The sequence below is a fragment of the Limulus polyphemus genome, unplaced genomic scaffold (genome assembly GCF_000517525.1).
Source record: "Limulus polyphemus unplaced genomic scaffold, Limulus_polyphemus-2.1.2 Scaffold67, whole genome shotgun sequence".
NCBI lineage: Eukaryota > Metazoa > Arthropoda > Merostomata > Xiphosura > Limulidae > Limulus > Limulus polyphemus.
The window spans coordinates 502,765-528,486 of NW_013665677.1; the positions used below are offsets into that span (position 1 = coordinate 502,765).

General features: G+C 32.8%; 1 protein-coding gene across 1 annotated transcript in view; it reads left to right on the plus strand.

Annotated features, from left to right (window-relative positions):
• Window positions 1–272: 272 nt before the first annotated feature.
• LOC111087334 overlaps window positions 273–25,722 on the plus strand; it is a 46,049-nt gene continuing 20,599 nt past the window's right edge. Inside the window, exon 1 of the mRNA XM_022393621.1 lies at window positions 273–491. Within this exon, the coding sequence (XP_022249329.1) occupies window positions 437–491 (55 nt within the window). The 5' untranslated portion in view covers window positions 273–436. The remainder of the gene's footprint in view (window positions 492–25,722) is intronic.

The window sequence follows — 25,722 nt, forward strand, 5'->3', positions numbered from 1 at the left end:
AAATTTTTACCTCATTTTCACATATTTATGTACATAATTTTAAAACTTTTTGTCATATTTCTAACGTTTAGTTTTAGAGCTTTGGATATTAATGGATATAAAAATAATAACAAACTCTCAGATATTAGATAAAAAAAAGAATCATTAGAAAGAACACTTTGAACATCAACTATAAATCCAATTTTTAACTACAGTGTTCTCCACTGATGTCGCTAGTTGTCAAGTACAAGCTCTGCTGTAAAAGTGAACGTCATCACTAAAACCAGCAACGCTGTAAGTCCCGTGGCACGCGCGCATGTGACTATGTTTCATTAAAGTCGGTCGTCGGACCACTTGCCAAATTCGGCTCTTGAAATTTGTTTGACAATCCCACAGGAACTGTTACACAGTAATGAACATCTAGTTGTTTTTAAATTCGTTAAAAATTCCAACACAAATGGATTTACCAACACACCTACCGATAGCTTTCCTGATCCTTGTTTCGGTTACAGGTAAGAAAACTTTAGAAAACTAAATCTAAGGTCCTTCTATTTACTGGCCGAGAATAATGTGAAAAAATACATGATACTATGTATTAACAAAATAAGAAACTAAATGTTTATTTGTTTTTTGCCTTTTATAATACATAAACTGCACGATAAAGAGACAATAAATGGTTTTCATCTTTTCTGTCGTAATAAATTTGTTTTACTCTGTTTATAAATAACCTGTTATTCTCCCAAAGAAATAAACAGTTTGGACTAAAATCTATTTTATAAGACAATCTTACATCACAACTTATTTGAATAATTACTTTGAATATATCTGCTATTAATTTATTTTCTAAAACGCTTACCGTTTTCACCAAAAACACCGAAAAATTGAGGATGATGCCTTAATGAAACTAATTTTATAAGCCGTTCAAGCAAACAAAAAAATTTTTACTGCGAATTACAATATAAATGTTTCTTTAAATACATTAGAATAAGCACGAAGTAGACCGATGATAGTAATAATGGAATTATATCAGAGAAAAATGTGTAATAAGCAAGATTTAATGAAATGTTTGTATACATCACTGAATATTTTGTGTGTCTGGAGAAGACGAGATTAATATCTTGTTAGGCTAGTATCTCGCGGTCAATTCGAACAGCTGAGGATAATTCAACTCAGTAAGAATTTGGCTAAGAAAAATTTATATTTCGTGTAAAGACTGACCACACGAGGTTAATATCTCTTGGTAAATTCGACCAGATGATGTTAATATGTAATGGCAAATTTGACCCCACGTGTTAATAAAATAGTGCATGATAATTTTAACAGAACAAATTTAACAGACTCTTGTGATATATTTGATCGAACGAGATTTCGTGGTCAGTTCGACTGGGTGAGGTTATGACTTTCTGGTAAGTTCAACCAGGCGTAGCTAAAGTCTTATGGTCAGTAGTAGTTTCGGCTGGATGAAAGTTATGATAATATTGCTATTTAGATGGAACTTCGCTACTATCTTGTGTAAGCTGAATGTTGTTACCATAAAAGAAAGCCTAAAGTATCTTAGTACAATAGTGTATTAGGTTACAGCCTAAATTATCTTAGTACAATAGTGTATTAGGTTACAGCCTAAATTATCTTAGTACAATAGTGTATTAGGTTACAGCCTAAATTATCTTCGTACAATAGTGTATTAGGTTACAGCCTAAATTATCTTAGTACAATAGTGTATTAGGTTACAGCCTAAATTATCTTAGTACAATAGTGTATTAGGTTACAGCCTAAATTATCTTCGTACAATAGTGTATTAGGTTACAGCCTAAATTATATTTGAAGACAGGCTATATAATCTCCATAGCCTTACTATTCTATCCCACTTTCCCATCCTTTTTGCTGGCTAGTTGAAATTAAATCATTATTTCTTACTCTGCTTATATAGCTAACTAAGTTAAATTGATGACAAATACTTGACATACCCATATTACCGACAAATTTGGTGAGCACATGAAGGCGTAAAATCGGCACTGTCTCACTGAATGTTGCTTTCATTAGGAATTGTATGAGTATGAGGGAATTTTAACTTTTAATCTCTAAAATAAAAACCTAGAAATATAGGACACGACACTTATTGCTGCTACAACCGTAAATATGATTTTAAATACACGAACGATTTCGTAATACTGAACAGTGTTATTTTTGAAAAAAGCTCTCGGCATTAAGAGTCGCTAGTCATTCAACACCTGAGACCTAAACTAAACTAAACTAAACTGTTTCACTGAAATTGGAAAACTAAATGTAAAGTTAATATTCGGTATTTAAAATAATTCTGCATATTTTCATCTAGAATACAATAAATCCACAAGTCTAGGCTTCTGAGACTTAATAACTTCTAACCGACAAAGCGTATCCAGAGAACACGCAATACACACCAGGCAACATTAAGAAACATAATCAAGCTTTTGACCTGCATCAAAATAAGGTCAAGCTGATGTGGACTATATTTCTTCTGTTAATTTTGGCGCTAAACTCATTCTCTCGGTGAGAATATTTTAGTGTGAATAAATTAAACACTTTCCTAAACGTTTTCACACTGATATTTCTGAAAGGGAAGAAATCGAGGAAAAGGTTGGCCTAGATTTTAACATACTTTCATAAGTAGATGTTGAGACAAAACTACTGTAGTTCTATTGTAGGTTTTCAGGTAGGAATTCCGAAAAAAAAGAGTGTGGTTTATTTATCTTATGAAAAACGAAAATTATTTACGCAAACATAATCCACTCCAGATTAGATAAATAATGCACATTAGTGAGGACCGTACTTTGTACACATACTTCACACTTATGTCTCTGAGAAAGGATCACAGTATATACACATAATCCATGACATGTAAACATGGCCCATGTCAAGGTTGACTTTATCATTTCATACGAAATGCTAATATGGTGTTTCAGGTAGAAAAATAGGACAGAGAAGAATATTAAATAATTTGTAAAAATATTATATTAATATAATATCAAAATATATATTCATTACTAAACTATATGAATAAACTCATTTAGTATTTAAAATTCAAAAACAGCTAAAATGGTATAGAAAAAATGCACCATTTAAAAACAACGTTTCATCACTGTTAACTTGGCATCATCAGGTACTCAGTACAATTGTACACGACACTTAAGTACGCCCAATTGGTGACGTCAAATACATAACCTTGAGCTAGCATAAATATAAACCTACTCCTTGTGTTTATTTATTTATTAAAGGTTTGTATTCCTTTGTTAAAATGGCTTCTTTTGTTTTACGCTTATTGATATTAGGTTCTTGACAAATAATTCTAACAGTTTTATTTTCATTACGCGTCACCAATTACGTTTACTTATATGTTATGTACAATTGAGCTGAGTACCTGATGATGTCACGTTAACAGTGACGAAACGTTGTTTTCTAAATGATGCATTTTTCTATCCCATTTTAGATGTTTTTGAATTATACAATTTGTGGAGTGTGGGATACCTCAAACATTTATCATTTAAATATTGTCAGCTATAACACAGTTATATTTTCTATTACTAACTTAAATAACACACCAGGAGATATCTATACACATAAATCATATAACGAACGTTTTAGTCTACACATTGATTACAGATACGGTGATTAAGGAAGACATACTATTAGAATTATTGTAAACTTCAGTAACAATGAAATCTCAACTCAGTTACAAATTCAGGCCTGTATCACAACATTAATCAATAACAAGAGTTATCTTCACATGATGTAAACTTGAATTGAATACTCAGCAGGAGACCCACTCGTCGTTAACTATGGATATTTCACAGGCTTCGTGGAAACTTAGAAGGTTGTTTGTCTCGTGTGTGTGGACAGATATAACCTTTAATGGTCGTTGTTTCGTTCTGTACTTGTAACATGATTTTAGCTGAAAGCCAGCCATCTTCAATGATGTTGTGAATGCTGAGATTGACAGAAATAAGAAGAAAACAAAAGCATTAATAATACAAATAATATAAAATAATGAAGGTATAGGAAGAATACAGTATATGTGCTAAAACACAAGAGGGATAATTGGAAGCCTAATTATAGTGAAAACAAAAGGGAATAGGTCAAAATGCAGAAATAGAGATGACTAAATATTTTAATAAATGATGAACGTAACAGTATGAAAAGTTTAAAACACAATTAAATGCAGGGTTCTAGATAGAGAACATAATGTAGAATATAACTGGGACTACAACTAAGGAAAGGAAACCAAGGGTAAAAAGTTTCTGTTAAATGATAAACATTTTAGCTATGACGTTAAAAGAAGTAAAAAACAGATAATGCCAATGAAATAGAAGAAATGGATAATTAAATCCTTTATTAAACACTCGTACAATATAATTATAGAACCTGCAAATAAATCCTTTATTAAACACTCGTACAATAGAATTATGGAACCTAAAATTAAATCCTTTATTAAACACTCGTACAATAGAATTATAGAACCTACAAATAAATCCTTTATTAAACACTCGTACAATAGAATTATGGAACCTAAAATTAAATCCTTTATTAAACACTCGTACAATAGAATTATAGAACCTAAAAATAAATAATTTAAATAGCATTAGAATACTCAATAATTTAACTATGCCTTAAGAATACAAATTCAACATTGAATGAATGATAAAACACATTCTAAAGAGAGAATAAAACGTTTAAGCATATTACAAAACCCAACAACAAAAGAAACAGGAATTAAGCTGAAATCTTGTTATTGTAATAATGGCTAATGTATTATACTCTATATAATGTATAGTACTCTGTATGTGTTTTGTAAAACTTTGAGGCAGTTAACTGTATACTATTGAACATATTTCCCCTGAAAAAATATTTCTATGAGATTGTTATACTGGGAGTGATTTATTCCACGCCAGTCTTCTACAAAATAAGCTTTAGCTAACATTTGGAGATGATTAAAGCAAAATAAACCTCTTGAAATCATTAATAAATTAATGTTATTGTGAAAGAAACCTGAAACTATTGAAGCGGTTAAATAAATTTGTGGGATCCATTACGATACACAGATTAACGAAAGAGTTACGAAGGAAATTAAGATCCCAAATGTTGCTGAAGATAAAAGAAATTTGTTGTAGAATAAAAAATATGTTGTGCCTATACAGCAATAGCGATATCTTCAAGATGAAACACAGAAAATAAAGTATTTTGAGAAACGTTGAAAATATAACCTAGACTTCGAGGACAGCTCGTCAAATATATATAAAAAAGGCTGGGACGAAAAAATGGAAAAGGTAACAAAAAACGAAAGACAGACAAAATATAAAAGTTATAAAATAATGGAAGAAAAATAAAGAAGTTGATAAAAATACAGTAGAAAAAACAAAATAGAAATGGTTACAAAACAAAGGAATAAAAGCGAAATCGAAGTATAGAATCTAACAAGGAACGAAATGAAAATAAAATAAAAAAGTTGACAAGATATTGCAAGGAAAGCAAGATGAAAAAAAGGAAAGTGACAAAACAAAAAAGAAACACAGAATAATGGAGCTAAGTAAACATAACAAAATGTATAGTAGAAAGAAAAGAAAAAATACATAAAAGTTGATAATAAAACAAATCAGGAGGAAGTTAAAGACAATAAAGTAATAAAATTAGATATATTAAATGAATAAAAAAGAAACAAAGAACATAGAAAAAGAACGACCTGAAGGAAGTAGAAAAAATGTAAAAGCAGATGTGAAAGATCAAAGAGAAGGAAAAGTAGAAATACAGTAAGTAATAAAATGTAATTTTATTAAAAGAGTCATTTAAGCTATCTATAAAAGTATTTGTAACGTAACAGAACCTTTGTTATTTAAAGTCTTGTTTTTTACATATTCTATAATTTCTAAATTCACATGTTACGTAAAAAGTATTTAAAAATATCATTCAGCAACTACATATTTTTTTTTATTTGGCTTTAAATCTCTCCACGTTATTAATTATTTCAAATTCAGTTTGAATATGTAGTAGACCGGCTCTCAAGGACGTACTAATTTGTTTCACCGAGGTGTGAAAATCACGAAATTGTGGCAGTTACACCCCATTGATTTATTATTTAGTGACGGATGCCATCGTATTGGGCTTTGATTTAATTCTGTAGCGCTCTATCTTAAACGTAACGCTATAGGTAGATTTATTCGTTGGTCTTAATGTGTAACGTATCTGATTGCACAGAGAGTTGCTCCAATGGACGAAAGCAGCTAGAAGTAGAATACATCTCTACCTCTTTCACTTACTCTTAACAAATATCTGTCTAAATGAGTCTGATCTCTTATTTTGTTGGTAGGTTTTAACATACCCTTCAAATGAATAAAAATTGATTATACGAGATCGTTAATGTTTAAATCTTACTTTACACTAATTGAATACATGTAAAAATACAGAATAGAGAAACATGTAAAAATACAGAATAGAGAAACATGTAAAAATACAGAATAGAGAAAGATATGTTTTTGTTTCACTTGAAACTTGAGTAAGAGAAAATATTTCTTGAAAACCTTCAAACCAGTGAAAGATCAAAAAGTCTTAACAACTTTAACAAGTAATCTATTTTCTACTTTATATTTGTAGTCTCGAAAGCTCCCTCTATTTTATATTATTGCTTAAAGTTGAAGAACGTTTTAAACTATAGAAAGTAATTAGTCCTATCACTGATTAAAGGTTTAAATTCGGACGAAATATAAAAGTTTTCGTTAAATAACTATAGCTTGTTATGTTTTTGGATTTTTACCTGCACGATAGATAGACTTATCGCAAAATCAGCTGTGAAAGAAGCAAAGCTGATTTAATACATAGTATTTTTTTTATGAATGCCATCTTTACGCTAATCTGTCTCTTTTAAAATCACTTTGCTTTACATAAAACATCCATCATTTAAATGAAATTTTTATTGTAACCACTACTTTGAAAGCTCACTTAAGCTAACAAACTAAAAATGTCCTTTCATCCCCATCACCGTTCCTCTCAATTTCTCCTATAACTCCTCTGCTTTTTAAGCCTCCCCCCCTCTCGATACTCACTACCATCCTGTATCAACACCGGTAAAACATGTTTTGATGATGGGCTAGGAATATGGTGAACAGTGGCTGTTCGGAAGCAATAATCTATACATACATATGTTCAAGATGCATCAGTATTTAGGGGATGTGTGCCTTTCTTTCGTCAAAACAAAAACGTTTTAATGGAAAGAGACAGAAGATTATTGTTATTGGTATCAGTTTTATATTTATTGTTTGCCCATAAACTTATAACGTGAGATTTACAAAGTTGTTTCTTTCTCCTTCATTCTTTGCTAATGACTCTGTTTATTCTTCTTGTTACCTTATAAGATCGATAAAATAGATCACAACTTCCGGTTTTAGTTTTGTTTTCAATTGGAGGCAAGTGGAATAGGTTAAATATTCGAGCATCAGTTAAGGACAGATAAACGTTAAAATTCTGAAATCACGAAAATTAATAATTTAGCTTTTCTTAGGGCGCTTATTATTTAAAGATGACGCAAACGACTAGGTTTCTAAATAACGTGGATCTTTCGAGAAATAAATCATTAACTTTTGTGAATGTGCATATAAATAAGCCCTCGTTTGTGTGACATACACCCGTCACAGATCATGCTCACACTTTCAACCCTGGGGGTGTTTATTATGTGACGGTCAATTCTATTATTCGTTGTTAAAAGGTAGTCCAAGAAATGGCGATAGACGGTGTTGACAAGCTGCTTTTCCTTTACTCTAATACTTCAAAACTAGAGGCGACAAGTACAGATATCTCGTGAGTAACTTTACGCGAAATTCAACAAAACAAACAAAAAATGGCTAACGTATATTTGAGTGTGCATCATATAATTAAAAAGCCGCAATAGAGAATCAACTAGACGTGTTTAAATTTAATTTGATGTTCTTAGATTTAGTAACATTATATACTACGTTTCTATTCTATCAAATCAAAAGTTTTCTTAACTTTAAAATTGATTTGCAAAATATTGTTACACTTATTATGAATGATTCACGTGGTTCGATATATAGGGTTTCCCAAGAGTCACTTGCTTTAGAACAGTAAAGAGCTTTAAGTGTGAAGGAATACTTAGTTATGGCACACCCTGTATTCTACAGTGTTAGTAGGGCTAGCCTAACATACACAGTGTCTCGACGAGGGATGTATAGTCATGATAAAATAGATTAAATGAGTTTATTCGATGAAAGATGTATCAGGTTTTAATTCTTTAAAAAATTAGAACAGTTACTTAGCTACTTTTGTTTTTCGTCAATATACGGTAAATTCATCAAAAAGCTTCAGAACATATACTGCAGTTTATTATATATGCTCGCACTCTATACGTGATGATTAGTTTTAGCTCTGAGCGTGTTTATCATACTGATAAGGGGCACTAGCCTATTATGTTTGGCACGTTAACCCCACCCAAATATTCTTGATCTGCCCCAAGGGAACATTTTAATCTTTTAAATACTGGGATGCTTTTCAAACCTGAGAAAACGTGTCCTGTGAGATCAGAGTATAAAACCAGTCAGTAGGGGAAAAGAGTTAACTTAAACTGTCGGACAGTCTATTTAGATAAACAACAGACGTATGATGTGCATGATTTGATTATGAGCATGAAGTGTGTTTTCGCGATATGGACGACAAATAATGTGCTTTAATAAAAAGGTTAATTAAAATATATACATATACTAAACATATGAAGTTACTAGCACATATATGAAAAGGGAATTGGATATCAATATCCACACACACATCTGATAACAAACAATACGATAGAAAACAAAGTTAATAAAAAAAAGGAAAACGGAAGTGACAATATATTACTTTATTGTTTCTTTTCCATACGTTTTACAATTGTACAAAAAACTGTAATATTTCATTCATTTATTTGCACGGTTTTTAATGTTTTAAGCGTAATTTTGACAAAAAATTTATTAACTTAAAACAGAACCTATTGATATCCCACAAATGTTTTTAACTAATTTAACATGTAAAAGTGTGATCTGATTTTAAAAAATTAATTTTCGAAGTATCTAATTACCTAATGTATATGTTAGTTGAGCTAGAGGTACGTTTTATAACAAGCATTTAAAAATCACTTCATACGGGATGTTCCTCATCTTCAGTTGACTCAAAAAAAATGTAATGTTATATAATTCTCAAATTACCGACTTATTTTCATACCGTTCACTATTGCTGGGGCTCCATATTGCATCGTACTGAGTGTAAAGAACCGACCAAAAAAGTTGAAATCACTCGTTTTATGTGGAAAATACACAGGAATCTCAACAGTGATTGGTAGTATTAATTGCAATATCGACAGTATTAAAACTGTTCGTGTGACTTGTATGTTACTAGCTACACTTCCACAGGCCCCTCGAAAGTGTTCTGCTTTAAGAGTAATTAAAACCAAAATTAAGAGTAATAAATATTTTTATTTATTGCTTTTGAAGTTCATATGTCATACTGCACCGTACCCTACAGGGTGCATAATTCTTCTGGTGATTCATGGTATGCGTACGTTTTACTGGTGACACGACAGTACAAATTGCAACGTTAAGCGTCTCTTATGTAACGTCATTTTAGTGTTTGCTGACTTACTGACAGACAACACACCACTGTATAGTGGTGCGAATGGTTAAAACAGGTTACCCCTCGAGGCGGCCTTCAGCCTCCTTTCGAAGAAATTAGAATTCCTGTAATCAAAAAGTCGTAGACTCACAATTAATGTGGTGTATATATAGTTTAAAAAACTGTGTTAAGTAGTCTAATAGGGTTCATACCTCCATCGATAATTCTAGAGTTCAGGCACTGATCAGCCTTGACTTTACAATTGTCATAATGGGATTAATAAAGGTGGTCCGTGCTTACTATAGTTGATCATTTATTTGCAGCTCTTCATGATATCTTTTAAATCCTAAACTCAATTTTGATTAAAGTATAATTAGGATATTTTAGGTGTAATGAGCTTAAGAGAGAGTTTGGTATCTCTATTATGTTCTCACTCTTCTTTCTTGTGTTCACATATCAGTTACAATTGTACGAATACTTTGAACTTATTTTGAGATGGCAAGTTAGGCATTTATTGTATTCAATTTTAAGGCATGAAAAAAGGACGTTAATTATTCCTGCAGTCTACTGGTTTTTAATATAGTTTCATAACTTTAAGTCTCCAAGCTAGTGTTTTACTGGATACAATTAATAATGATCAAATATTTATTATTATAAGTTTTCTAGTAAATCACTTACTGGAAGCGTTATTTCGCGTGGATGACCACATTCCACGCACCACCAAGCATTCTTTTAGTCCTGTTTCTCATTAGTTACAATTGAAATAGTGATAATAAATAAATAATATACCAACTAATACCGTACATTACGCCAAATTATTAGTTCTAGTACATCTAAAACTGATTGCATCAATAAGTATGATTGAGCAGTTTGTATGATTTCGAGCATAAAATTAATATATGAATACATAGAGTATCCGTTGAAGCAAGCTTTAAGTGAAGTTTGATTTTAAGTTTAGAAATGGCTTTAAAGCACGAAAATCAAGGTAACTACCTAATGGCCCTTGCTACAGGGGACCTGCATAGATAATTTTATGAGTAATGTTTAAAGATGAAATAGCAAAATCCAAAGATCATACGAGTGACCCATTAACGAACGTATCACTTCATTATGGTGTTCAATTTCTGTCATATTGTTTTGTCGATTTTAATGAGAAGTATTGGACTTCTTATTTTGTCAATGGCCCCGTAGTTGCTAAGGCCGGCACCAATAGTATACTATACTTAATGTTAGTCACTGCTTATTAACTGTCAAGTTTTTAATTAGGCGATAAAAAAATAATGGCAGGTTTCGTTAAAGCTCAGAATTCTGAAGATTTGAATATTCAGATTCATAAAAACTGACAATGACAATTGAAGCTCAAAAGACACAAAAAAAATCTACGAATTAATATTAGTTTAATTCTCGAAATATTCTAAGAGAGGTTTTATCGTTCTTGATTACCCTATTAATAATAAAATTTTAATAAATACATTTTGTTATTATTTAATTATTCATCATTATTCAAGCAATTTACTTATATTTTATTATCAAAGTCATCAAGACCATCACCTCATTATTTTAAATAAAATGAATTGGAATTTTCAACATTATGTGCACGTAGTATAAACAGCTGGATCAGAATCCCCTTTGGTTCAGGTATAGCGTTCCTACTTTCGAAATACTGATCAGAGGGAAGTGAGCCAGCCAAAGCAACCGCCGCCAAAATGACAATTTTATATGCGTACGTGGTTGAAAGTGCAGAGCGTGTTGAGTAGCATACCCCTCGATCCACAGCCCGACACACTAACCCCTTATACCACGCCCGTTCTTAACATTAACTACATATACTCAAAGTTTAGTTGAGTTTCTATCCTTTTTTTTAAGTTTTTAGTGCAGGACTAGGGCATGCTTCTATATAAGTCTGTGCATGTGATGGCACATGCAAGTAGATTCTCATAATCATATATTTAAATAATTTCAAAATCAAAAGGAAAAGCACAATAAACATTTTAAACGATTAACACAATAATGAGCATATAATAGGCTTAGCACTTTAATAATAGCTTTCTTAAATGAGGGTTCAGTTTGGTTTGTGCCTAATTAGCCGTCCATAATTTAGCAGTGTAAGACTAGAGGGAAGGCAGCTAGTCATCACCACCCACCACCAACTCTTGGGCTACTCTTTTACCAACGAATAGTGGGATTGAACATCACATTATAACGCCTGCAAGGCTGAAAGGGCGAGCATGTTTGGTGTGACGGGGATTCGAACCCGCGACCCGTAGATTGTGAGTCGAGCGCCCTAGCCACCTGGCCATGCTCGCCCTTAAAGGAAGGAACTGCAATGCTGAGGTGATTAAAAAGAAAATTCTCAGAAACATTTTTCTTTTTTGCCCTTGTTATCATGATTACGAACATGGTTTGCCATGAGGCATTCAGTGTGATGTGGATAATCGGGTCACCTTAAGGACTGTTTATTAGTTTTCTCAGTGAATCGAAAAGAAAAAAAAACTCTGAACATCCTAATTAACTTCCCTAGACTGGATAGAAAACGATCTTTCTTGCTTTTAACGATACAATCAGAAAGTTTTTGAAGAAAGGTTGCAACAAAACATTTTGAGAAAGAAGTATTTAATGACCCTTTAGTTCTTGACATCGCCAGAAAGCACGTATTTCTTTAAAATTCTTATTTCCACCAAAATTATATCTATTTTCTGTTCCAAAATCATACTTAGTAAATATATACATCCATTTCTATGCACCAAACAAACAATTTAGTTTTCAGTGTTGTGTTTGTTTTCATTTTCTCCTTAAATCACCTGGATAGAGGACATATTATTGTATTTATGTGTAACTTATTTTAACAAGGACCATTGGTTGTATGCTATATCTCCTTTAAGTTTGGTAAACATTTGCTTTAGGTTAGCTACTTAACTGCAATATACTTACTTAAAACCAATAGGACTACATGAACTCTTTCTTGCAAACACTTAAAACACTTTGGCGAACATATGTTATAATTTGCCGATATCTAAATGATAAAAACTTTAATTTCTTCTTCCTTCAATTTTACTCCTTGTGTATTTATATGGTTTTAATTGAATGCTGGTCATCGCCAGATGAGGTTCAAACAGACTCTTTAGATTGTACTATACCTGATTTCTTATAAATATAGTCGGATTGTATTTGACACCATATATTAGTTATCATTATTGCACCTTCCCGTATGTAGTGCATTTTCTTTTTATGTAGAAGAAGAAGATATGACAATAAGGCATAATTTGACATGTGATTTGATTTAGTTTTTTGAACAACATAAATGTAGAATATCGCAGCTATAAACATATCCCTCCTACTCACACATATTACTTTCAAACACCACGCTTTGTTTAGCAAAACTATGTCCATAGTCTGTTAAATTTGACTACAGTTTTATTTTTAAGAGTAAAATTTCAGATACAAATATTTTCATAACAGTATCGTAAGCTAGATAAATACAAAATATTTCATCGAAGGGCACAGGTAGAGTTCTGGATTTAAAAACTGGTGAACCTGGTTCTAATCAGTGCGATTTCACAAAAATATTTCCCGCGATTTAAGCTGTATTTGCGTTATAAGAGTGGCAATCAGTCTCTTAACCTGTATGGTGAGTGGTAGGGTGTTGCTGACTGGCTGACTTCCATTTGGTCAACAGCTCAAAATTGGGGGAAGTAGCTTTACCATAAACATGAAATACAAATAGTTTAGTCTAAAGAAGAATGTTATTCATAATATTCAATAATGATCTTTGACCTTGTGCTTCAGTAAAAAAAATACTGTAATCTTTCAAACAATGTTATGATTTCCAATATAATACTACGTGGCTGTTAGGTCAAAAACGAAAACAAAAAAGATAAGGAAGAGCTGTAAAAGACTGAAAGAAGGTGTTTTGGATTTCATTTATATAAAAAATTGATTCAATCATCCTTAAAAAAATCAGAAATTTCTGTAAACTAAAATAATGAGGAAAAACAAACTTTGATGCGAATTTCGCCTTAAAAGAAATCACGCGAAAAAGTTATTCAATATCTTGCTTCTTTTAGTATTGTAACTAAGATCAGGAAAGAAAAAATAGTTTCTTAAAGTTCTTCCAAGAGGGAAAAGCAAATAAAAAAGTTGAACTTTGCAATAGTTGAACAGTGAAGAAGTTGTAAACTGCAAATGACAGTTTCAACATGGGTAAATGAGAGGATGCGTCATGGCGGTTCCGTTCATGAAACGTGAGATGGGGCGGACAATATTGGGTTTTGTTTAATCATGGATTAAAGGACCCGACAACAGTTGATGTGGTGACAAAGCGCGTGAATCACGAAAGTTCGCCATCGATTCATGCACTACTCGTGCTTGAGTGTTGCGTGGAACCTTTGAATGGACGATAGAACAATCTGCTTGTGTACGAAGTGAGTCTTTAAAAACCTTCTTACTGGAACGTCCCAAAAAGTACATACACGAGGCACTTTGAAAATGCTACGTTTAATACCTTATGCTTTTTTTTTATTTCACCTAATTCATTCATTTGTCAATACCCACTTACAGAATGTAAAGATTACGATAGAAGCATGCGTTGGCGTCATGACGGGTCCGTGCAACAGACACAAATATATTGCTGTTACTACTGGAAAATGTTTTGTTTCGGTCTTTGCAGATAGGTTTTTATAAATAAAAATAGCAGTGTACTTAGATCTATATACCTGATAATAGAGGACACTAGTGTAACAATTTCCTTTTTAAAAGTATCTCAGGTGTAGATTACACTGACACATTCAGTTAAAATCGTTTTCCTGGAAGAACAACTGGCACTCAATGTCTATTAATCCTGAAGATTAACAAGTAGAATACACTACACCAGAACTTGTTAGTCAGCGAATCTTGCATCCTGAACACCTGGGGGCTGATGTTTGAACCAATGTTAGTTCGATAAGCTCTGCTTGGTCGATGAGAAAGTTTCAACAACTTACTTTAGTTAGAGGAGAAATGCTGGCTTAAATGGTAGGATGGACATGACTCCTAAAAAAGCTGTATTAGTTAGAGAAGGAATGCTGGCTTAAATGGTAGGATGGACATGACTCCTAAAAAAGCTGTATTAGTTAGAGAAGGAATGCTGGCTTAAATGGTAGGATGGACATGACTCCTAAAAAAAGCTGTAATAGTTAGAGAAGGAATGCTGGCTTAAATGGTAGGATGGACATGACTCCTAAAAAAGCTGTATTACTCTTTTATTCGTTTTTAACGTTTTTTAACCAAGTCTCCCTAAAAAGTAAAAATTCCCTGACTCTAAACATGAAAAACACCTTCGAGTGACTGTAATCCCATTTGAGTCGATGACAAGGACTTGGATTTCTAAAAATCTATAGCATTTAGATGGGGAGTTGGACACCCTCCCCCAAGTAACTTTATGCTGCTACCGCGATATGAATGAAAAGCCCAAACATTTAACTGATGAATTTTAAACAGAGAACACTTATATAATTTTATAAGTGAAGATATTTCTAAGTATATTTTATCCATTAAATTTTCCGGTTGGTTAAAGAAGACTTGATGATTATGTAAATATAACTCAACTCTTAATCAATTGCTAATTTTTTATTTCAGTAATGCAAAAAGTTTATAAATATTTTTATTTATTGGTGAGGTTGTATCGTTGAAGTGGAGTGAGCTATTACTAAAAACAACCATTTGAGAGTTTCATAATTTGAAACTCCAACAATCTGCTTTAGATTTATTTACGTAGGCAGTAAAGAAAATCTATCTTTTAAACCTAAATAGTATAGAGAATAAATAGAGAATTCAATGTAACTAACACTAGCTTCTTTTTCTTGTAATTCTTAATAAATTAATTACAAATTTAGCAGGATTGACACAAAGTTTTCTTAATTTGTAATTCTGAATCAATCATTCAAGAATTCAGTGGAATTGACACCAAGTTTTGCTAACTTGTAATTTTGAATTATTTCATTTTCTATTTCTGCCCTCGAGAAGCACGCGGCAAAATCTTTTGAAGAAACGTTTTCTTTTGCAGCACGAAAGTAAAACAAAAAATAATACTTATAAACACACACACACAAAAAGGTACAGATTAAATTACTCATCTTCAGAATTATTTCATCCTTTCTACGTGCCTTCTTTTTTTTTAGAAAAATCAGAAAGGACGTAATATTGATAGGAGTGTTGCGTCACAATAGATAGTTTCTACGACCTGGAGTGATCAGGAGAGACATGAGGACACACAGAACGGCGAGGTCAAGGATTATGTAATAAAAACCAGAATGATGCAGTTAAATGAAAAAACTTTATTGAATATATTGTTGTTTTAAAATATGCCCTGAAGATAAGGGAACAACAAGTATGGGTGTGTTACTTTGTAGCCTATGAACGTTTCTCTTTAGACAATTCGAAATTAACACGCGTACTTCTCAAGAACCAGAAACCTGTTTCAAACCATTTGGAAATTATCATAATAAATAAACTAGATCCTCATACTTGTTGCTGTTATTTTCCAAAAGTGTTTTTAGTTAATAACTTTTTAGGTGAAAAATTCATTTTAATACACTAAATGATAATGATTAACAAAATGAAAATGATTTTCTTATACACATTAACATTTTAATCACGACAAATCTTTCAGAAAAGATCTCGGAGGTTATATTTGTTTCCGAGAACAATTTTACCCTCTTTATTCTTGAGGCATGGTTTTGTTCTTATTCATTTTTAAGTTCTAAACTTAAACTAAAATCGCTGAAAAGGACATTATCACTGGTTGCATTGACTGTGCTTGCCAATATTTAAATCGAAATGTTTAGTCAGAATTTATTATTATTTTGTGTCTTTCTTTTCTAATTATTTTTCTTGTTCTATAATTTATAATTTCAACACTGTAAGGGGATAGATAGAAACTATAAAGGTTTTAGAAAACAAATAAACTGATAATCATTGGTTTTCATCGGTTACTCTAAACTACTATACTATACTCTTTAAAAAATCTGCATTTATAATAACCTGGTTACGTTTCAATGTAATCGAAAGATATGTTTTAAACCTATAAATTGTTGGAGCGTTGGTTGAATATAAACATTGATTCTTACAGCTGATTAGGAATTAATATATGATTTTATCACACCATCTCTACCATCTGTAATAGAATAACAAACTTTGACTTCCAGATCCTGTGCAACACTGTTAATTTCGTGAAGTGTATGATGTCGAATGTGGTATTATTAAGTACAAATTTCATCACTTTTAGAAACTGTCGCTTCTCTTCTTGTCTTGGAGACATTGCATGAGCTGGCTAAATCAACCGTGTTATTGGAAATTTCAGCTAATAGTTATTTCAATTTTGTAGCGAGCAATTAATTCTACGTCTAGAAGGCATCTTATACGCTGATTAACCAACTAATAAGAACACAAATGAAATAAAATGGTGCCTGGGAAACTGTAGCTAAAGTAATTATTTGAAACTATCAAACTAATGAATTGGAGTGATAGGAACCAGGAAGAATTAGATTACTTAGACATGTGTCAAAGATATTACGAAACACTAAGACGGAATCGATAGTACATCATATAATCCTGTTTATCTTTTTAAAAACATTCGATGGTCTAACTTTATATTTGAAAGTTATATATAACTATAATACTGCATAGTAAGAGGAGTTTCATGCATAACATTCTATTTGATCCATTATTTAATTCAGTGCAGAAATTTCATGTTTACTTAGATCGTGGAAAAAATTTGCTTGAGCGTTTAGGAAACAACAAAAGTGATAGCTTCACATTATTAAATACCATACAGCAACATTTGTTTTATAAGCTGTGAGAAAGATAAAATAATACAAAGTGTAAATGTAGTATTAAGCACGCTTTCATCTTTATGTGGCCTAAAGACGATCTCACATTACGCTGCCTATGTAATGTGATGTCACCTAGACAAATAGAATTTTCAGCCTAAAAGAAATGTTATACACACGTAGCCTTTATGGCCAGGCCAGAGATCCTCTAGAGTTCAGATAAAGTTGTGCCAAATTTTGAACCACTGGCCAGTGATAAAGCCTTTCGTCGCCACAAGGGCCGGCTCTTTTGAACGAATAACGGAAGTTACTGTCAATATAATAACGTGTTCACAGTTGAAAGTGGGGAACGTATTTAGCGCCATCGTTCTTCGAACCCTGGAATCTTCGATACGTAGCCAGACATTGAAATTATAAATATATTAAAAAACTAAATGATACACACATACATTTCGTTAGTAAACAACATTCTTAAATTATAAAAGATAACCAAGTTGCAAAAAGTATCTAAGTATGAAGTATGGCTAGTTCTTTCGAACGAATAACATTCAATATAATGTCAAAATATTGGAAAATCCTACCATAAGAAACAAAATCTATTCATTGTACAGAACACTGATAACCCACTGTGTAGCCTTGCGCTAAAAATAACAATAACAATCTTGAATTAACGATAAAAGTTTCAAATAACGAACACAAGCGAAGGATAAAACAATATACAACCTTCTCCCCTCCAAACGAATTTTAGCGTCAAAGCTAGGAAATGTTTGTCCCTGTTTTGATTTGTTTTCGCAACAGTGACGTTTTTCTTCATTTCCTAGGTTTACTTGGATTTAATAAGACACTCATCTGAATTTCCGTATTGTGATTCAATGTGTAAACTTCTTGTTTCATCCATATAATTGTGATTCAATGTGTAAACTTCTTGTTTCATCCATATAATTGTGATTCAATGTGTAAACTTCTTGTCTCATCCATATAATTATAATTCAATTTGTTAACCATTACTTTCATAATTCAATATTTTTCCCCTTTTTCATTAGACTTCGTTGATTCAATCTAATGAAATTAGGCAGACACATATTTCCGATAAAACTGCGAAAATGGGTTGATTTCTCATATGCTGGTTTTAATAGCAACTTAAGTAACCGCGTAGGTTATGAAATTCATTTGTAATGGCGTCTCCAAAGAAAAATTAATCTGTTTGATGTAAGCAATTATAAAAATGATATTTTTATTTTACAATTATTCTGTTATTTTTTAAATTTAGAAGAGAACGCAATCAACATTTTCGATTAGACGGAATAATTACTTAATACCGTAAGATAAATATTATTCTATTTTAACTTAAAGCTACAAATACACAGTCTATACACGACGTCCTTTCGAGTATATTTATTTTAATTTGAGAAATGCGTTTCTTCCAATACCAGCGATAAGTTTGGAGGCTCCCAACGCTTAAAAAACGGGTTTCGACACTCGTGGTGAATACAGCACAGATAGCCCATTGTGTAGCTTTGCGCTTAACAACAAACAATGCAAAAAATATCATTCTTCCAACACTATCCAAGATATGAGTTGCCGGTCTGTGCCGTTAAAAATATATTTCTCATTTTCAGTTAGGGGCGCGTTATAGGATTAATACTGTTATTTGTTCAAAGTCGGACAAAGCCCTTGTGGTAAGGAATGCTGTTGACTGAATATATTTTCTTTGGTGAGTAGTTCAAATATAGGGAGAACAATATCTGAATCATACAGTGGTCTCTGACCAGGCTGTTTAACTCGAGTGGGCATAAAATGCTATTTAGTTCGAGAATAGCCAATATCGAGATCAAAACTAAGAATTGAACAGCAAGGTAGGTGTATTTTGAGCTTATATATTCTGTTTTAGAGAGTTATTGCAATGTTGTTAACAGATAATGTGTTACTTTCAGGTAAAACTGATTACACTCAGATCGACAGGACAGGTTCGCTTAATAACAGGAGATTCGAAACGATATTTACTGCAGAGTAATTCAGTATCCTGTGACTATTGATCTCGTGGTAAATAAATAAAGACTAAACACAAGTGTACAATTATACTAAACGATATTTATTTAAGACAAACACAATGAAAACGTATACTTAACTTGTTACAACGGACAGTTACCTTTACTGGAGAGTTAGTACTAGTTACACGATCTCAAGTTCCAAACTTTAACTCTCAAGAAACAATGTAACACAGAATACCAAATACATAAGGAATCCCTTCAACAAAGATTCAAGTTTGAAATGTAACACGTATCATAAAGTTATTTAACAAAGAGTCACTTAACATCATAAATAGTAAATATTTTAATAACAGTTACAATTCTCTCTTTAAGTTTACAAAGCCACAATACATTAAAAAACGCCAGCTTGAATTCACATTATAAGAACACCCTTTAAAAATGTTAAGTCAAAATCACTAAAATACCCTTTAGTATGAACTAAACCAATCTTTCCTTAATAATGATAAAACACACGATAATTGTTACATTATTGAACTCAAAAACAAACTTTAATATTGATATCATTTCCAAATTGAAATAACACATTTCAAGGATAAACAGAAACATTAATAAACCCATAAGCAAACATGTTTAATTTTTTTAATCACTTTACAGGGAGCATAATACGGTCAGCAAATTATATAATTTAAACAGACAAGAGATCGAAAATGCTTTAAAACTCAAACGTATACTTTTATAAATAAAAATGTAAGATGGAATGTATCATACATTTACAAAAAAATAAAAAATAAAAAAGGAATTAAAACAGAACACACCCTACCCCACAAATTAAAGCACACTTTAAAAAAGGCATTTGCAATAAGCATAATTAAAACCCTTTAAAATGAAAAACAACAACTAAAATTTCATAATTACATCTGCAAAAAATCCTGTAACAATGGTAAACATGCAAAATATAGATAAATCCTTTCATAAATAGCATTTAGTAAAAGTAAAACCTTTGAACATTGATAGTTTGTTGAATGTCGCATTAGCCACCCATAGTTTACAATTGATAGATTAGAGGAAAGGTAGCTAATCAACATCACTCACCGTCAATGCCAATTCTTGGACTACTTTTTAACCAATGACCATCACAGAATTTGACCATTACATTGTAACGCTAGAACACAACTGGGTACATATGTATGACAACATTAAATAATAATACCCGGGAGAGAAAAAAAAAAGATAAAGACATAATACAGACGCCAACTAAGATAGTTACAATATGTATATATATCAAAAACTTTATGTACAACATTATTATATATGCATATGTATTTAAAAGAACCATCACACATAAAAATTACACACAAGACGAACATTAAACATAAAAAAGTTATTATTAAACAAATTGACAAAACAACAAAAACAACTGCAAATAAGAAAATGAGGAAAACACAGATACGTGCATTTGCAATACAAATCTTTTAATAATGAATTATCATATACAGATCGTTATCCCCTTAACATTGGAATATAACTTCAGTTCTTATAAAAGGACTATGTACATGAATATTCCATAACATACTGTAGTGTCAGGTGAAATGAACATACTTCAGGGTATCCCGTGATGTCATTAAATAGTATGTATCTTGCCTCCAAAGATACTTGGAGGTATAGGCACATTAGAATGAGAAAACCCCAGTTGAAAATCAAGATCCCGAAGTACCCAGGATTCGATTTCTCACAGCAGTCATCTGGACTGAAAATGTGGGGTCATTGATCAGAGATGAGCTAGATGTGTGAGTTGAAAAATGTTGTAACTACTAATTACAGATATGCCCTGGTCTAAAATTACATTTCAGAACCAGAGTAATAAAACTGTACCTTGGCCAAGCAGCATTTCTACAGGTTTCGCTGTTTTTCACGCCTTTCATCTCTTGTATAACATGTATCAATGCTTGACCAATACATATACCTGTCCTGCTACCATTTCCACGACAACACCACGCAGCTTACCCACAGACCGAGTCACATTGTTTTTACTATTGTCTAGCTGTTACTTGAACAGAAATTTGGGTCTCAGTAGCTGTCTCGGGTTACCTACCAAAGGTAAAGTTTAAGAGCTGCGATCTGTAATTTGTTGCATTCTAGATCTGTCAAACTCTCAAGTTCTTTTTTATCTGTCACCACGAAACGAATAACTGCTAGCAGAATTCAGTTATACTAAGGTATTTAAGCTTGGATTCCTGAAGTCAGAATTAATTTTCCTGATATTTATATGGTATATATATATATATATATATATCAATATACATATTGAGGAAATACAACTTTCTCACAGCATACAGAAAAGCTATATACATAGCAAACAATCTAGAGCGGATTCTACAGGCTGTCATGTAACTTCTACCACACAGCTAAATCAAGCAAGGGATTTCCCCAAAATATCACACAACGTTTTACCTCAGAAAATTACTCAGTAGCTTGGAATGCAAAGGTCACAACACCTTTCAAATGAGTTTTCAAACTTCTAGTAACTATCTTCAGTTGTAAAATCTAATCACTTCAGCCGTCTTAATTCATGATAACTGAATGACAGTCATAAAAATGCAGTTCACAGATTCTGTCAGACTAAACCACCTGATAACTGAGAAAGACTGAAATATTACTTTATTTCAATCATTGATTTTTCATCCACATGACTCTTCTAGTTTTAGATTTTGGTTCAATCCCAGCAATAATATTTATGAGGTTGACGTTGGTATATTTGCCACCACTCGAAGCTTATCTTAAACTGCCAGATAAGTGTGTTTAGATTGTTTCTCCTCCATCTCTGAGTCTGGGAGAGAAATAAAATAGTGCTCTCATTCATTTGTGACTCACCGGTTCCTTCCTCTGATCAGGCCAGTTTGCTAGAGGTTCATCAGTAATGTACTGATGTAGCTGATCAACGTGTATCATGAACTTACCTGCATCTCTCAATTGTACATTAATGAACCAGTTCACTGGATCAAAAGAAAAGGTCCAATCTAGCTTGAACTGGATTATTTCCATGCTGCTGCTGTCACAAAGCAAAGCCACGTCCAGTTTCTGTGCTAATATATCTGCTCTGTGGAAAAGCCCATATATTACATCCAGAGAATAAAAGGATTTCTTGCCTGAAAATGTTTAGTGAACAACCTGTTGGTCTCTGTTCAGTTGCCATCATGATGTATGGTATGGGTTCATCTCAGTCAGTTCAAATTGGATTAACCAACTTGATGATTAAATGTTTTACAGACTGCATTATCTGTTCTGCTAATCCATCATAATTGGGTTGATAAGTAGAAGTGTACATCTTCACTACAACCAATAATTTATACAACTCAGAGAACAATAGACTACTGGTGCTAGCTCCCTGATCCATTTGGAATTATCTAGGTGCTCCAAAATATGCTATCCATTGTTTTTCCAACGCATCAGCTAATGATTATGCTGATATTCAACCAATGGATAAGCCTTGTCTCACTTTATGAAGTTGGCAATAGCTACCATTGTGTATTGATAAGATCAATCTATTACTGGAAGTGGACCAGCTATATCTAAGACTATTCTCTATAAAGAATAAAGAATAATTCTCTGATGGAGTTGATCCTGATTTGGTCGATTTCTTCCCTGGGTAGCACACACCATAATGTGTTAACACCAATGATGAGCATCTCTAATCATATCCAGATAAAATAAGAATTATTGCCAAACATTAACACAAGTTCGTATAACACCGAGTTGATCTTTATTCTTTGTGTTGTGGAAAACTTAGCGTAGCTCTTGCTTTAGAGCTCTGAGAGTACTATCTGCAGAACAGATTGAGAACCACTGTTATAGAAACAATACAACACACCTTCCTACACTCATAATTTTCACGTCTTAATTTCAAGCCTGCTTTTCTTATTCAATGAAATACGCGTTTAGGTTCTCAGGTGCAAATTAAAATATGTAACCCAATTGTAAAATATCATCAACACAACGCAACTCCTTCACTTTAAGCTCCATTTGTTTCACAAAAACGGCAGCTGTGTTACATAGGTGAAATGACAAGACACAAAACTAATACAAACCATTTTTCGCACTAAAAGCGCTCTTAGACCTGCTACTATTATACGGTTTGACTTGGAAGTATCCAGATGTTAGCTCCAAAGTGCTGAACCAATGGTAACCTTCTAATGCATTCAAACTATTATGTATTTGCAGCAAGGAAAAACATTAACGCAAGTTACTATGTTTACCTACCAAAACTCAACACAGAACCTAGGTATATCTTTTATCTTTCTGGCAATCATGACTGGAGATGACCAAGTACTCATTGACAGTTGCATAATCCCATCTTTTAAGATTCACATTAACTGGCTGCAGGAAAGTCGGCATGATGGTTGTATAATTAGTCACACTTTACCCATATCTATGGGTTTAGTCATTGTTCTCCAACCCAATTGGCCATCTGGTCCTTTAAACAAATCACCTTACTCCACGAACAAGAATAAGTAACTGGGTGGTTGCTACTGGGTTGAATCTTGATTTTCTGCATAATACTCAACTAGAAAACTCAGATTTTTTGGTATGCAAGTGTTTGCTTTTGGATACAACCCTAATGTTACCTTCATTTCACTTACCATTCTGATATTCATTTCAGTGGGAATATAGGTAACTGATCTCCAATAATTACAAAACAACATTGTTGCTATACCCCCCTGTGTACAACTAAAGGTCTGAGCTAATGCTGCTTGCCTTTGAGAATAGTGCAGCTAATGTCACACATAGGGTCTATAATTGCATTGCATGGTACTGGTACTACAATTTGTATGCAGTAAACTACAAAACACCAATTTTATACGTGGGTGTACTGTAGATTATTCTCCTATGTGTACTCATGAAATTATTTGTTTCTTATGTCATTCTGGTCAACGTCAGATAACTCTTATATGGATCATCAGTTCATCTTTTGCACAGCAAAGCTGAATGATAAACTCCATAATATGTTCATTCCAAGGATGTCAATTGAAGAGCCGAGATCCACGATAACTACATTCATTTTGTGGGTGTTTCTGTCTAGTTTTATTTGGGGATTAATGACTTGGTTTAATTAGTGTTTTTTATTGTACAGCAAAGTATGGGCAGTTTGCTTTATAATGATTCAAAATTCTTGCAAAACAAATGCTTTCCTCCTTTTTCTAGATTTACTTCAAGTGGAGGTATCATTCACATTGATTGTGGCATATATACCATGGGAGGGCCTGAATACCAATGTGACTATGCTGCAGTACTGAGATATGTGGATAATTGATTACCCATTGATGTAGTTCAGGCTTGTTGCAATGAAGGCACTTAGACAGAATGGCCTGTTTAAGGTACCGCTACTGTAGCATTTCCTACAGGCTTCTTTTTGTCCTGCAATTTGTTTACAGTTACTAACCCGTACCTTGTCACGATACAAAGTACCTCTTTTAATCTGAGAATGTCTCATCACTTCTCCAAGAAGTCCCTCGATATACTTATCCACTAAAACATCTTCTCGACCTGCTGAGGCCTTTCCATTTAAACAGCTTCAATAATCATCCATGTTTCCAGTTCTTCGGTGATGTTTCTTTTCTGAAGCTTGAACTCGGCCCAGTGGATTGCTCAATTTTCCATCAAGTTAAAATGTTGGCTTAACTCTACAGTAAATGTCTTCATAATCACAAAATTGTATCTCACTCAAGTGGTTTACTACATTCAGAATTGCACAATCCAAATTCAAGATCAGGTGTTTTGGAAATCAGCCATTCCAGGCAATTACCTTCCTCAAAACAGTTAGGAAATTGTCCAAATTTTCTTTTGCTGTACCTCTGAAAGCTATGGGCATGATTTGCTTTGCTTCACTCACGGGAGCACGTGGTTTTTGCCAAAGCCTTACTCTATGAATTCTTGGATAACACCTGGCTGAGATGTCATCAGCATCATAGGTACAGAGTAATAGGCATCTTTAGGAACCCCGACCCTCGACTGAGTAGTTTGTCCCAAATATAGGATGATAGAACAATGAGTTGCTTTTGGCATCTTGTCTATTGGTCCTGTCCGACTCCAGGTTTTTTCATGATCCATGGTCATCCTAGAAGGAGACCTCACTGCTCGAAGAGGCTCACAAATGCCCCATGGGCCACCGTCTTCACCATTGTCTAACCTGTTGGAGGATGGTGTCCACCAACTACTCTCCAATCTTTCTATATTCTTTTGTGGCTTCGACCACATCTGGGTTGGGGTTTCTTTGGCTGACACAGGTCTGGGAATCCTATAGAGACTAGCCTATTCTATATTAGACTAGC